The 16,384-nt window shown below is 40.1% G+C and overlaps 1 protein-coding gene across 2 annotated transcripts in view; it reads left to right on the top strand.

Moving 5' to 3' along the window:
* The window catches only part of LOC124805238 (gamma-butyrobetaine dioxygenase-like), an 82,132-nt gene that overhangs the window by 21,516 nt on the left and 44,232 nt on the right, over positions 1-16,384 (top strand). For both annotated transcript variants that reach the window (XM_047265747.1, XM_047265746.1), the window contains exon 7: positions 9,219-9,371. In XM_047265747.1, coding sequence (XP_047121703.1) covers positions 9,219-9,371 — 153 coding nt within the window. The remainder of the gene's footprint in view (positions 1-9,218; positions 9,372-16,384) is intronic.

Genomic DNA, 16,384 nt, shown 5'->3' with positions numbered 1-16,384 from the left:
ATTATCCTCGTTTTGCTTTTGTTGATGTTCATCTTATACCCTCCTTTCAAGACACTGTCCATCCCGTTCAACTGCTCTTCCAAGTCCTTTGCTGTCTCTGACAGAATTAAAATGTCATCGGCGAACCTCAAAGTTTTTATTTCTTCTCCCTGGATTTTAATACCTACTCCAAAAGTATGTCGTAATTAGCTCAAATATTTCTGTGGTACAAATCTGTATGTTTGTTAATAGTTTTATGGATATGAGAGTGAAGGCTTTTTAGAATTTCTCTCTCTTCAAGTACATTAAGTTTACTGCCTTTACCTATTGTGTTCAAGGTTGCCAAATTATTATTAATCTGTTAACTGATTATTCATCAAATGCATAGTCAAAGCTGACTTGGAATTTGCAACATCCTTATGTTCTTTAAATCTAGTAAGAAACTCTCTTCCCATTTGACCAATATATCTACTGTTACATTCCTATCCTGCATTACAATTAGTACAATATGCACCAGAGTTAGAAAATGGATCCTTCTTGTATGCTTCATGATTTATTAATTTAGTGCCGTAACTTTTTAGTACAAGATATGCCGGAAGAATATTAGCTGTCAACAGCTTTCATCCAATCTTCTTGGATACATAACCATGATGTGGTATCCTGGAGAACCTAATATTGCTCTTTCATTCACCTGGGATGAAAGTAATGCCATTCTGTGTTTTGCCCACTTTCATTGGTATTCTCTTGTTCAGTTTATCAACCCTGGTTAGAGAGTAATCATTCTTTGTGGCAGTATATCTAATTATATCGAATTCTCTATCATATACCTTAGGCTTAAGCAGAACACTATTTAATCTGCCAGGAAGGGACCTAAAGATAGCAGTTTTGTACTTACATGGGTTGTTGGAAGCCATGACTAAGTGGTGGACTCCTTTCTATGTGTGTCGTACTGTAACGTTGCCATTTAACTTGATCTTCAAATCTAAGTATGGTCAAGTCCCCTTAATCTGATGTTGAACTGAAAAGCTAATTTTCCCATGGAATGTATTCAGTTTTTTGTGTGAACTGTTGCACTCCTTATCATCAGTCACATAGAGTACAAGTAAGATTCTCTTACGGTAGTCACTGAAGGCTTCTGCACTGCCCTGTCACCAGACAAATGTGTTATATTCTACATGTCTCTCTACCAGTTGCCCTATATGTTGTACACTTATTATGCAATATAGTCTGTTTCTTTAGAAGTGTCTTTATTGTGATTGTATACCATGAATGCTTCCTCCCATCATGAACTGTTCTGCTATGAATGTATTTATCCAGTGCATGGTCAACTATTCGTTTGAAACTTAAAGCATAGTTGTTCTACATTCTCATGTGCACAACTCCTCACTGAGATCTGACACTTCTGCCTCTTTGTGTAGTTTGCTGAACACAGAAATTTTGAACTTTTTTTTAGTTGCCCTTTGTACTTCAGTAATCATTGTTACTACTACTGCCTTATTATCACTGAGTTTCAATTAAGAAATCCTTGGACAGGTAAGGTCTATTTGTTACCATTAGATTCAATATGCTTCCATCACGAGTAGGCTTCCAAACTATCTGTTCTAGTAGTTTTCAGAGAAGGCATGTAGTTTCCTAGAATGTCTGTCATACTCACCACCTACTAAATAGTGAATGAAATAATTAATTGTGGGCTGATTACAGTTTTTTGTGATGAATACGGTACAGTTGGGTAGCATATGTACTAGCAAACAGCTTTTCTCTAAAGTTTTTACTTGCATCTGGAGATGAGTGTGGTGGACAATAGAAAGCACCAGTTAAAACTTAGGTGCAGCCTTCGTACTGAGTTGTGCCCAAACAATCTCAGAAGCATCATCAGCTTGTATCACAGTGACCAGTTTTCTTGTCTGATTTAAAAAAACCTTTCGTGAGAGTTGGTAAATCTGTGTGAGCAGAGTAGTTGTCAATAGAGAGAACAGTTTTTCTTTATTTTATTATCAGCCTCCTTCAACTACATCTTAAATGTCTCTTATCCTCCAAGTCTTCGTGTCTCTCTCATAGTCAGCGTGTGGGGCCTTTATACATGTGGATAATTAAATTAAATTACTGTACTGTAAATTTAGATTGTACTTTCCCTTGGTCTTCCTTAAAGCTACTGAAAATTAACCCCATTAGAAAATTATAATTACTCAAACAGAAATGAAGGTGTCCTGTTCAGCATGAGAGCAACGTTGGCAGAAATCACCATCAGCCAGCATGGCTTGACCCCTCTATCAACATTTATTATGGCTGACACTTTTAGATTTTCATATGAGCATGTGACCTCCAACAGTTAGCACTATAATTGTTGCATTGGTAGTTTGTTTGGTCTCTGTGTGAACATTGTTGTGTGCGGTCATAGACGAGCGTCGTCTGTCCAGTTAAGGTACAATTACATTAAACTTAGCTTTCTCCCATTGTTGATAAACAAAACACAATTAAATAAATAATGAAAATTTATGTTACAGTTAAAAAGTGAACAACATATTTTAACAGAGGACTAAGTATGCAGTTAGGTGATGATATCTTTTTGTCGCTAAATTTGTCATTCATGGGTGTTTCACTGAAAGATGTACTATATTGTTAGATTCATTATGGCAGGTTTTGTGAATGAACACTGAAGTGTCTGCAATTTTTTTTCGAGATTTGTGGATCTTGCCAAGGTGCAAGAAACAATAACGTATGTTTTGTTTGCTTTAATATTACTGTACTTTAGTCAGAGACTGCAGATAACAGTTTGGCACTAGGCACAAGTGGTCTGAGTTGGCAGTTTGCTGCTGCACTGTTATATTCCCACTCTCATACAAAATGGGACACTCGATACAGTATATTAAACTGATGTGAACGCTATTGTGGCAAACTTACCTTTGAGACAGCTTGAGCATTTTGATTTCCCTGTGACAAGAAAAGGCGGTTTGTCTATTCAAGTCATGTTTGCACAGAGAAAAATAGTGGGATCCTACTTACATTTAAAATTATTGAGGCTTTCATGGGCCCTTGCTGACATATCGCATGTCAGCTTTTGTCTCAGAATCCTCAACCAATGTTTAATGATATTCCTAATGCTTCACCAACAAGAATTGGCATTGTCCAAGTTTCCTCTCTACAGTTCACCACAAGTGATGAAACAGCTATACCCATTTACTTCGTCTGGCCTGGAGGTCTGGTGGTAAAGCACATGCCTGGAAACCAAAAGCCCATGGTACTGAATCCAGGTCAGACCACAGATTTTCGGTTTTTCCTTTAATCTGGGTTTCACCTCTCAATAGTTCAGAGACTTACCAGAAATGCTATATGGCTTGGATTCCTCATTGAACTGTGAATAGTTCATCTTACATGAATTTATTATTTATTTATTTATTTATTTTTTGTATCAGTTTAACATTTAGCAATGAGACATATATTTACAGGTTGTTCAGAAGTAACTACATCTCTCAATTTCCACATTAGGTACATTACACTTTGACATTCTTTTGCAAACATGGCTGATGTGTTCTCTCCATGTTAACTTGTTAGCACGAAATTTTAAAAAATTTAACTGAGTTATGATTTGACAGTCCTAGCAGAAGATGGTGTGTCTTATCTGGGCTACACAAGTTTTTGGATGGGAACAATTTTGCTACATCATCAGGTGACACAACAATAATTACTACCCATCAAGACACAAAGTACTGAAACAAATGTAACTGGGATCATTAGATGTTGTTTGACTGTTTTCAGTTTTTTAATTTTCAGGTTTTGTTCAGAAACTGTGAAATACAATATATGTAATTATCAATCAGTATTCTTTTATTATTATTAAGAGTATATAAATCATAAGAAAACAGAGAAGTTTCAATTGACACTGACCTACAGATGATTGTGCTTCTTGAGTTAACTGAAAGCAGATTGCATGATTTGCTGTCAGCTGTCGAATTCCCACTTCATGTTACTTGATGGCATCTGTTTTGTAACACAATGACACTAGCATCTGTATAAGGTTGTTGACAGCTGCTCGAATACTTCCTTCACAATTTGTGGGAACTGACAGATGACCCTTTTTGCTTTGTTTGAGTTACTGTATGGTACTTTCGGATATTAATAGATATGTGTAATAATGCAAGAAGACACTTTTCTGGAAATGACAAGTAAGTGAAAACAGATGGCACTTCTTCAGGTTTCATGTTGCTGCACTTCGCTCAAGAAGGAATGTGATAACCGATCAATAATTGATAGCATTCTGTGGATAATTTTCCACCATTGACAGACATATTTTTGTCTGATAGCAGCTTATGAATCCTATTGTTATCTGCATGTCATACCAAAAGATTTGGTGATTGCAAGCACAGCAAGATACGGTTGGGAACATGTCAGTGTGTGCTAAGAATTTTCTCATTACTCTTTTCAGGTAATCCACACTCCTGGATGAATTTTTCCATTCTTATTTCCTCTCACTTGCTTCTCTGCCTTCAATATTGCTGGAAGACCTGCCACATTTACCAGGTGTCTTTGGTGGCTGGCCACAATTAGGCACATCAGGTGATGTTTGAGACATTCTGTAGTCAAGTCAGCATAAGAAGATCCCTGACAGCTAGCAGCACTTTTGAGCTGCAGGAGAAACAGTAGTCATCTTTAGAGCTGTGACTGCACTGAGCTGTTACTCTAGAGATGTTTTCAAAATCAGTTTCCTGATGTCTTTTGGTCTCATCATGTTCTGAAATTAGTGCTTGGTTTCAAAGAAAGCCATTTTGGGAGTTAGATATCACACCAAAGCAACTTGTGTCCAAAATAGCTAGGCCTTGAAGAGATGAACTTTTTGACATCCTGTTTATGTGAAATATTTCAGATTTCTGCTCAAACTGATAATTAAGTGTTTCTTAATTATTCTGATTTCTTTCAAGCATTCAGACTTTTTTTGTAAAACTAGACCTCATGCTGTTCAGTTTGATACCCCATTTTGCCATTCCCCAGCCTATGTTTGGCTATGAAAACTTGGACAAAATCTCATTGTGTAACTAAGTTTTAAGTGCACTCAAGTATTTGACCAAAAAAGTACTACAAATAATGTGTAAGGTTGGCCTGAAAGAACATTATCATCATCTGTTCCCTAAGGTAAAAAACATTGGCAGCTGTCAATCTTTATGCCTCACTGATCTATGTTCAGAACAATGTAACAGATTTTGACACTAGAGAGACCGTACTACCATGAAACCAGACACAGAATGAGTTTTGATATTCCAAGGCACAGACTGTCAAAGACAGAAAATTCACCAAAAATGAACTGCTTGAAGTTCTTTAATACTTTAACAAATTTCCACTTTCTACTCTAACTGCATGTTTAAACAATTTCACGTTAGTTGACAATTCGTTATACCTATAAAAGACATTCTTTGATAATGTGATGTTAGTTAGTTAAATTTTCCGTACAGTATTATTGCGCAAATGATCAAAAATTTTTATTGCTGCATATTGAACTCCCCTCTGAGCGAATGACAGTTTTAACAGTGGTTAATAAAGGTTATTCGTCCCCTCTAGTGTTGTAGGTATGTGCGTCACTGTTCTTCTCAAATCATGATTGGTTATTTATGACCAATTTTGTTAATGAAAATATGTGTTGTAATGGTGCAGTTAAAATGTGTAACTTCTTGAACAGGTGCCTATATGACATCTGTAGGCAGACACCCCATGTTATTCTTACTGCTCACTTTTGTGCAATCACTACTTTCTTTCTAAGTGATGAGTTACACCACAAAGTTATTCTGTATGACATTGTTGAGTGGAAATATGTAGAATATGTCGGGTGCTTGATGCATTTGTTTCCAAGATTAGCAGCTATATGAAGAGCAAAAGTAGCTGAACTTAATTGTTTGAGAAGCTCAGTAATATGGTTTTTCAGTTAAGGTTGTCATCGGTATGTACAGCCAAAAATGGAGCATTCCCCCCCCACCTGCTGGGGATAAAATTTTCGTCTTTTTGTAAAACATGCGATGCCCCATGTCCAGGCAATGCTCGGCTACCACCGATTTGTCAGGTTGCCCTAGATGTGTATGATGATGGAGTTCGACACAACGTTCTTGCATAGTTTGACACATCTACCCAGTATAAGATTTTCCACATTGGCATGGGATGTTATACACACCATGTTTCCAAAGGCCAAGATTGTCTTTGGCCGAGTGCAGTAAATTCCTCAATTTGGCTGGTGGCCAAAAAGCACACCTGATGTCATTCCTTTGGCAGATTCTTTCTATTCTTGAAGACATGCTGACAAAATAGGACAAGAATGCCATTGAAATGGGGCCGTCCACTTCTTAATTTACATATGTGCTTTGAATTTTCTTAGAACAGAATGTACGGCGCATCTATCGGAATGGCCATTCTGTTGGAATACTGTTCTTAGGTGTAGCTCAGGAGGTAGACTGTTGGCATCTGAGACTACATGATCCGTATGCACGAAAGAGCTTAAGACACTACTGCATTTTGCATGGTGATGCCAACTTGGTGGCCTCCAAATATAACTCCATGTGAGTTGGTCTGCTATAGACACTATGTCTCACTGTAACATCAACTTTCTTTCGATTAAGACATCCAGGAATGGTAAAATACCATCTTTTTCCACATCCATTGTGAACTGTATATTCGGCTGGAGCGAGTTAGATTCTGGAGAAACACAGGTAATGTCTTTATTCTGTGGGGGCACACCAGAAATGTATCATGTACATACCACTAGAAGCAGGAAGGTTTGAGAGTTGCCAACTGCAGTGCTATTTCCTCGAAGTCTTCCATAAAATAGTTGACCACCATTGGAGGGAGAGGATTTCCCATGACGACACCGTCCCCTTGTCCAAAATACTGGTCATTCAGTCACGTCTTGCAGCAGCAGCAACCAACACATTTCAACACAAGCCCCACCAGGAAAGTTTAACATCAGCTCAGAAGAAAGGAAGGCTCTGTGAGGCTTGAGACTTCATCATTTTACGTGCTGACATGGGTAACATCACTGTCCTTCTCTCATAAGCTGAATACAACAAGAAGATGGAGGAGATTCTCGATGTTCGTGCGTGCCCTAAGCTAAGAAAGGATCTGACTGGCAAGATCCAGAGAAAAACACTAGACCTTCTTAAGAAGAGTTTTATTCTTTCTAAAGTACTTAAGAGCATACGCCAACTGGCTGCAGTCCCCCCCCCCCCCCCCCCTCCCCTCCAAGACTATACGGCCTTTCAGAGATACGTAAGGATGGGACTCCTCTTTGCCAAGTAGTGAGCAGCATTGGAGCTTCTACTCATTTTCTGTGCCAAACATCTTACTACACTGTTGAGACTGCTCATAGGCAAGTGTGACCACCATATCCAAAATTCAGAGGACTTCATAGGTCACCTGAAAATCCATAGCTGTTGGATTTTTTGGTTAGCTTTGACATTGTATCTTTATTTATGAAAGTATCTCAGCAGGACATGTTAGAGCTTATCAGAAACTAGTTTGAGGAAGACATAGTGGCATTATTTAAACATGCACTTTCCTCATCTTGTTTCTTATCCAGTAACCAGTATTTTGAACAAGTGGGTAGTGTCTCCCACGGTGGCCAACTGTTTTATGGAAGATGTTGAGGAAAAAGCACTGCAATCGGCAAGTCTCAAACTTTCCTGCTTCTGGTGGTATGTAGACGATACATTTGTGATGTGGCCTCACAGAATAATGACATTACACGTGTTTCTCTGGCATCTGAACTCCCTCATCTGAACATTCAGTTCACAATAGAAGAGGAAATAGATGATATTTTACCATTCCTGAATGTCATGATCAGAAGGAAAGCTAATGGTACGGTGGGACTTAGTGCCTGTCGCAAACCAACTCCTACGAAGCTGTAGTTGGAGGCCACAAGTTGTCATCATCCTGTACAATGTGGTAGTGTCTTATGCTCCTTGGTGCATACAGAACATGTGGTCTCAAATACCAACAGTCTACCTGCTGAGCTACAACACTTAAGAATGGTATTTCAACAGATAGGCTATTCCAATAGACAGATACGCCGTGCATTCTGTTCTAAGCAAATTCAAACCATGGATGTAAATGAAGATGTGGAGGCACCCATTTCAGTGGTGTTCTTACCCTATTTTGGCAGCATCTCCTCAAGAATAGAAAGAATTCGCCAAAGGCACGACATCAAGTGTGCTCTTTGGCCACCAGCAAAATTGAGGGATTGATTGTGCTTGGTCAAAGATAACCTTGGCCTTAGGAAACATGGTATGTATAAGATCTCATGCCAATGTGGAAAATCTTATATTGGGTAGACGTGCCAAGCTGTGCAAGAATATTGTATCGACCACCATCAACATACACGCCTAGGGCAACCTGATAAATCAGCGGCAGCGGAGTATTGCCAGGACATGGGGCATCACACGCTTTATGAAAAGACGGAAATTTTATCCCCAGTGTCATCTTTCTGGGACTGTGTTGTTAAGGAGACTGTACATATCCATATGGCGGACACTCTTATCAGCAGGGATGTAGGTTTTCTATTAAGCACTGCCTGGAATCCAGCGCTGGCTGCCATCACATCAAAACAGGGAAAACCAGAACTTTCAATTCATGATTTGATGCAATGTAGTGCTGAGATTTAATTCAGCTTTTAACCACAGGAATGTCCGGCAGCACAGTCATCGCCCACAGCACATGCGCCGAAGGCCTTTCTGTGGCTCTCAAGTAGGGGGCACTAGGAGTGCCACTTTCTTGTAACTGTGTGCATCTTCCCATGCACGCGAAGTGCCTGCTCTTGAACTGATAAATTTTGAAGCTGCTTCACAATTATCATAGGTTGTGCCTTGCAGCAGTAACACCAGCAACTACCATTGCCTGAAGATGTCGAGCTGTTGTATTGATGAAATATTGTGAGATTTACATAAAACGATTCGGTGGCAAGGAAATATAACATGCTGTCACTGACAAAGACTATGCCGTTGTATGTGGTCAGTGGCAAATAAAGAATAAACCTCAGTAGAGGGGGTCTCTCTCTCTCTCTCTCTCTCTCTCTCTCTCTCTCTCTCTCTCTCTCTCTCTCCTCTTCCTCTTCCTCTCCCTCTCCCCCCCCCCCCCCCCCTAATAATAGTTGCACATTTTTGTTACTCACTGTCTTTGTCATAGTTATGAATTGAACATTAGTCTTATCTATTATAGAATACTGTTTTTGGAGTCATCAAAGCTTACTCATGCCATTGTCTCACTTTCAGGCAACAGATCCAAAAGAACTAGGCTGTGATCCTGGTGGTATGTCATTTTTTGTTGATGGGTTCCGTGTTGCTAAATGGCTGGAAGACAATGAGCCCGCAGCGTTTCATATTTTAACATCAACACCAATCAGATTTCAAATAAAAAACAAAGGGGTAAGTTCTTGATTCATCAAAGTTCCTACCAGAGCAAATGTGCCCTCAGTTTACTTATGCATTATGGCACACTCAGTGGCAGACTAAATTTGTTGGCGGCCCAGGGCAGCAAAACTAAGTGAGGCCCATGGTATGCTTAGATATTGATGTATTTGTAATGTACACATTGTAAAAAAAAAAAAAAATGAAAAACATATATGTAATGGCTGACAAAAAAATTCAAGCATTTATTATGTGTGTATTCTATGCTGTAGTAAATGTAATACACATACTTGTAAGTTGTAGGTGAGAAACTTAGAATATGAATCAGCATTTAGAACACCAACCATCAGGTAGAATGCAAAGAAATAATAAAGAATAGACTAAGAAATTTACCTTTTATTTTATATGTCTGAAAACAAAGTTTGTACAATTATAATATCAGTTAGATTTGTAAACTTAGTATGTTTTTGTGTCTTTATTTTACCAAAATTATCGATAATATCATTGAAATCTATTTCATTTGTAAATTTTCTTTCGGTAGATAAAGTGGACAGATTGGCTAGTTGTTCTTGATTCATCCTCAAGCAAAGACAATTTTTTTTTAGTTTCAGTTTAGAAAAACTTCTCTTACATGATGTGACTAAGAGACAGATTGTCAAGAAGTACTCGATTATAAGTGGTGTACAGTGTAATGATTCACTGAAGTTGCATGTAATTATAAATTGAAGGATTTTTTGAGCTTTCCATCAAGCAGCAACATCCACACTCGTATCAGTTCCACATAGATGCCTACAAGACCTTTTTATATCTTGCAGCATCTGCTCCTTATCAAACTCATAATAAATTTCTACTGGATTCTCCGGTGCTACAGCCAGTGTGTCATCAGAAGTTTAAAGCATAAATATTATTTCAACAATGTGGAAAATTTTGGTGATTTCCTTCATGATCTTGTATCATTGTGACAGTTATTATATAAGTTGGTCTATGCATTCAGACGTAGATTGATGAATTTCTTCTTGTATCAGTAACTCAGTGCCATGAGTTACTTCACCAGCATTATTTTATTTACCTTCCTTGATAGCAATGGACATTGTTAATGCCCATATCATTGCATCTTTTAGTGCCAAAATTAATAGCATTGCTCATAATTGTAATTTGTTCCATCACTAAAAAGTCGTGTATCCAAAGTCATTTTTGGAGACTGTGGATATTGTTGGGCTAAATTTACTTCCTGCAGTATTGTGTATTAAAAGTTGATGTAAGTCAAAAGGTTAAAATCACATATAGCTGGAAGGGTCAAGCTTGCTGCAGGTCTAGTATAAGGTCGGCTGTGATGAATCTTGCAAGTCTTCCAAAATGCTCACCAATGTTAAACTGAATTCTATTGAACACTCCAGTGAGTGTCGGAACTAGTTTTAAACTTATTCTTTTTTATCTAAAAGTGATTCCCATGTATATGTAGAAAACAAGAAAAATGAATATTACTTCTCTGCAGTTCCAGATGATGCTAGCGGGAACACATGAGAATGTGTGAAGTCCACAAGGAATGCTTAGCACAGGGATCGAACAGAGCTTTTGGATTGACTTTTCGAATTTTTCATTGTACTCCTCCATGTAAACCCGACATTGATGCAGCTTTGCCACACATTTGAGTTCTGCACAACACAATATCCCACCAATCTTTTTCCAGCTGCTGTTGAATATCTTTTAGCATATCCTGTGCAGTCTTCCCCAATGTAAAAGAAAAAGAAAAAAAAAATCCTAGGAAGGATTCTTTAACTTCCACAGTCTTGTCTTCTTTGTGGACATATCTAATTATTTGACTCATTTGGTTAGTTCCGTTTTCATCGGGAATGCTGTGAAAAGTTATTCCATAATATTTAACCTTTTTTATGTTTGCAGTAATTTTTTCCTTAACATGTTCACCCAAAATAAAAACAAATTCATTTTTTACCCCTTTTGAAAAATGAGGAGGCACTCATTTGGCCTTTTAACAGACTTTTTAAGTTTTAAACACTGCTCTTTCAATATTGGATCATATTTTGCCATGAATTGCACCAGTTAAAGGAAATGTCATCTGCTTTCGTCCAAGGAAAGCAAGGTTCTGCTGGGTTAAAAATAGTGCAGTATATTAAAGGTGATGTTTCTCTATTTTGTAGTGTCATTGACAAGCTTCTGATTATCTTTGACAATGGTTTTATTAAGTTTCAAGCCCATAGAGAGCTCTTTACAGTTTTCTAGATTTGATAGTGTTCAGGTGATGATTCAGGCTTCTATTTCTTTGGATTCAATTTCCACTACTGACAGAAGCCAGAAATAAATTTATTTTTATTGGTATCGGCCTGTAGGCTCATAGTAGAGAGTAAACATACAACATTATGATCATAAATGCATGGCCATTTTGAATACTGTGTATAGCATTTTATTGTGACTGACAATAAAACAATTTTTTTCAGTGGATAAAAAGGTTTTATTTTTTATTTTACTGCTGTACTTGACAAACCATTGTTTGTTTGTTAAACTTTGTGGTTCTACAATTTGTGACACAACAAAGTGTTATTTGCTGTAAAAACAGTATAAAGAAAGAATTGAAGTTTTCGAAGGATTATAGACATTAAATAGTCCATACATTTCAGATCCTGATAGTATGTACTAGAAAATTTCAAGATGATGATAACCTAATTATTTATTTTTAGGGCTTTTCTTAATATATGATAATACAATCACTGTTTAAACCCTCTTAACATCCCATAACAAAAATCAGAGAAATAATCGTTACATTAATTTCACAGTATTTGTAATTATTGAGCATTAAGAAGAATGAAATGAAATGAAGTTAACAAGAAATTCAAGGTATTCTAAAGCACATGCCCACGCCAATTGTTTAGATCAGGGGCGGGCAGGAATCCTGCACGTGTGCGGTGCACTTGCGCGTGTGCAGTAAACAGGTGCTCTGCGTGCACACAGGGGCAAGCTGGCCACCCGCTTCTCTCCCCTCCCCACCATACCGTCTCTCCGCTTCCTCCTCTGTAATAAGTTTTGTTTCCTGGCCTGCTTTATTGAATAATGGAATAAGGTTAATACGAGTGCTTGAAAGAAATCATGGTTTGAAAGAGTACCTATTACCTACGATACGTTGTATTTAATTATCACAGGTGGAGTTTACAATATGTTTAATGTCTGGAACAAAATTTCTACATACAGACAAACGCAAACAGTTACGTAAATTTTCATTACTGATGTTTGCTCTTAACCGAGACTTATTAATTTTCATAACAGAAAATAATCTCTCGTAAACGTATGTCGAGCCTAACATATTATCTTTGCGGCTTCACGATGGAGACAAGGAAACTATTGCTGTGGAAAGTCGTGATAAAAATCTATTACATGTCTTGCCAAAAGGAACTTGTCTCTCATACAAGAATTACGCTGTAGAATCTACAGTGTAAATCTATTAATTCCATTTGCAAACTGGGATGAATATCATCTACAGAAACAGCAAAATTGTCTCGAGAACTATTGTAAACTTTGGGATAAGTATGATATATCCCCAAATCGCTTAAGAAATTCCTCTTTTATTGCACTAAGTACGGGAACATATTGAAATTCATTATAATGGCGTTCAATATTAAACTTCCGCTGACCAGCGAGAATACTGTCACATATTATACGTTTCGAATTTTCGCATTTTTGCACAAAGAAAAAATGATTCTCCCATTCCTTTTTAAAAGATAGCTAATCTCCACTTCTCCGTTTCCTTGATTCACTCTGCATTTTCTGGTTCTTGAAATACAACGTTCACTATGTAGTGGTCGCTTTGCTTCAACGTCCACAGCTTAGCCTGGTACTACACTGCTGCAACCTGCTGGCTGTCACCACTGTCCCATTCGACGATTGCACGTGAGCAGCACACGTGCAGCACTGTGTGCTCATGAGCCGTGTGCAACATTTGCCTGCCCCTGGTTTAGATTATCCATTTTCTGACAAGTATTCCTAGTGAGTTTCAAGTGGAAGTTGAAGGGGAAGTCCCACAGTGGCTTCTATTATCAGTTGGTCTCCTAACAAGTTAAAAGTTACAGCCCAATTTTATGACAATAAGGCCTGAAGAACGATTTAGGTTTCTTTCTATATCCTTACAGCGCATATATGGTTAAGCATTGCACCAATTAAGGAAGATGACCACAAATAATGGGACATGCTGCAGGAGCCGCACAGGCTGGATCTGAGATATTATTCCTAAAGGCTAACAACTACAGTAAAATACCTCTTAATCAAGGAAGATCTTGCTGTGGGTTGAGTATTTGGACAGGGCAGACCATGAATGGCTTGCAGCTTTTGCCTGGCATCATCTGGTGGTGTGGGTGTGACAAAACACTCTTCAGTGGCGCACTTGGCGGCAAAAGGGTTGCCAAGGTGACCAGGGATGGAATAGTAATAAAGCCGCACAGTACTCCTGGCATGCACTGCACTTCACTGCACTATTTACACTACACTGCACACAGTATTCCAATTGCTTCTATTGGGAGGATGAACTGGAAATCTGGCATCAGACTTTGTACACTTGTAGTGAATTGAAACACCTCGAGGGGATGCAGCTCGGGAAGGCGGCACGGAAAAAGACGGTAGCACTCCGTTTAATAAACACACTGACACGGAACATGGGGCAAGAATTCTGCTGTTCGCGCACAACCTGGAAAAATGTGGCAGACGACAATGCGAGCCATGTGGTGTTGTGCAGCCAAACTGCAGATAGCATGACGGAGCACTGTTGCTGCATCGGAACAGAACAAGAGACTGCTCGAGCGTGGTTTGGCGTGAGTGGTGTCCACAAAGTATGGCCGTCCAAGCTCTCCATCTGGTGAAAGTGACTAGTGAGGGTGTTGGAGGGGGCTGGTTTCTGGTCAGTGCAGCCTACTGTATGCTGCTACAGGTAGAAGCAATGGAAGGAGTCACCAACAAGTCCCCCCCCCCCCCCCCTCCCTCCCCTTTTGAGAGGAAAGCACCTGTGCCAACTGCACAGAAAGTTGTTTGAAACTTACTGAGGATGGTTGCTGGAGGGGCATGCACAAGGTTTTGCTGCCATGGTCATGCTAATGCTCATGCTGTGGTTTCTGGTGAGCGGAAGGGCACAGGCGCTCCTGTGTGCAGCGTTTAGTGTGTATGTAGTAGTGTCGCTGCTCCAGTGGTGCAGGTGCTAGCGGCAGTGGTGACGACACTGTGTTGGGAGTGGTGGGTGCCTGTGGGGGCAGGGCATTGTCTGCTTCAGCTGGAGGCTGCAAAAATAGTAGTGCAGTGGTGAAATCAGGCTCCCAGGCTCTGAGGGGTGTGTCAGTCATGTTGCTGATTGGCAGTGGACCAGAGCTGCAGCACGGTGGTAGCTGGTGGTATTATAGGAAATGGAAATGCAGGTGGCTCCCAGAGACTGGAAGAGGCCGAGGTGAACTGGCATCCACAATCTGTAGTGATGTTGTGTGGACAACCAAAGCGGGACACACAGATCCGAATTAAGGCTGCAGCCACAGTTTCAGCTGAAATGTTGGGGGTAGAGGTGACCGCTGGCCATTGAGTAAATCTGTCAGTAATTGTCAGTTGGAGGAGGGTAGTGGACCAATAATGTCAAAGTGAAGGTACATGAACTGGTGTTGTGTGGGGGGGAAAGGCCACCACAGGGGAGTGTACGTACTGTCCGACCTTTGTGCACTGGCACGGAACACAGGATGGAGCCCTGTTTCTGCAGTCACATTGGATACCCAGCCAGATGAAGCATTGTTTCATGAGGGGGGGCAGAAGCACAGATGCCTGGGTGTAAGAGGTCATGGACACAGTCAAACGGCGGTTTTCGAAAGGCGGGAGTGAGGAAGGGGTGGGAGCGATCACTGGAACAGTCATGTTGTGAGGGATCCACAAGGACATCACACCAGAGCTTATGGTTGGAGCCAGATATGGATCTTAGCTGGAGAATGAGGCAAGAGTCTGCATTCTGAAGGGTGTGGGATAGGTCTGTTTCCCAATCTTGAGCAGTGGCCAGGGCGTTGTACCCTAAGTGTCAGGTGATGGCGCAGGAGCGGATAAGGCAATCTGCCACAATGTTATCGATACTGGCAACATGCCAGATGTCAGTAATGAATTGTGTGATATACTCCAGTAGCCTAAGTTGTCGAGGCGAGATCTGGTCTCTGTCTTTCCTACAAAAACCAGAGGCGAGGGGCTGGTGGTCTGTAAAGAAGATGAAGACGCATCCCTTGATCGAAGATCCTAAGTAGTGAACGGCCTCGTGGACTGCAAGCAGTTCATGATCGTATCCATCCCAGCAATGTTGTGCATCAGAGAGCTTGGACAAAAACAAGGCGAGCAGTTTCCAGACATTTTCCATGTATTGTTGTATGGATGGCCCCGTTAGCCATCTGGCCCACGTCTTCCACAATTGTGAGGGGGCCATTAGGATGGGGGTGGGCCAAAAGGGCCTCTTTGGTGAGGTCCCTTTTTGTTTTTTTGAAGTTCTTGATCATGGCCTGGGTCCAAGGGACCAGCTTGTTGCTTTTGTTTTTATCGCCATAGCGTGCTGTAGTAAGGGGTTTTTGGTTGGTGGCGGTATCCTTAAGATGGTGATAAGAAAGGTTGACTGTGCCAATGAAATGCTGGAGGCTTTCGAAGATAGTAGGGCATGGAAAGTCCGCTACTTCCCATACCGTCATGGGGAGGGGGTGGGAGCTGGCAGCAGAGACTAATTGGCCAAGGAATTTGACCTTGCTCCCCCTAAAAATGCATTTTGCCTTGTTGAGGATCACTCCAGCTTTCTACAAGCGGGAAAAAATTTCGCATAGATGTCAGTGATCTTCAGTAAGGTCTCAAGTAGATGAGTATATCATGTAGGCAGGCAAAACACCCAGTGCGTGCCATGGGATATTGACCAAAAACTGCTGCCATGTTGATGCAGCATGGCATAGGTTGAACATCATGAATGCACTCTCAGGCAGGCTGAAAGGTGTGATTATGGCAGTTTTCTCAGTGTCCTCCAGGGCGACTGGTAT

This window comes from Schistocerca piceifrons, chromosome 7, assembly GCF_021461385.2.
Source record: "Schistocerca piceifrons isolate TAMUIC-IGC-003096 chromosome 7, iqSchPice1.1, whole genome shotgun sequence".
Taxonomy (NCBI): Eukaryota; Metazoa; Arthropoda; class Insecta; order Orthoptera; family Acrididae; genus Schistocerca; species Schistocerca piceifrons.
Note: the sequence above shows the minus strand (reverse complement) of the source record. Positions and strands in the feature narration are given on the sequence as shown.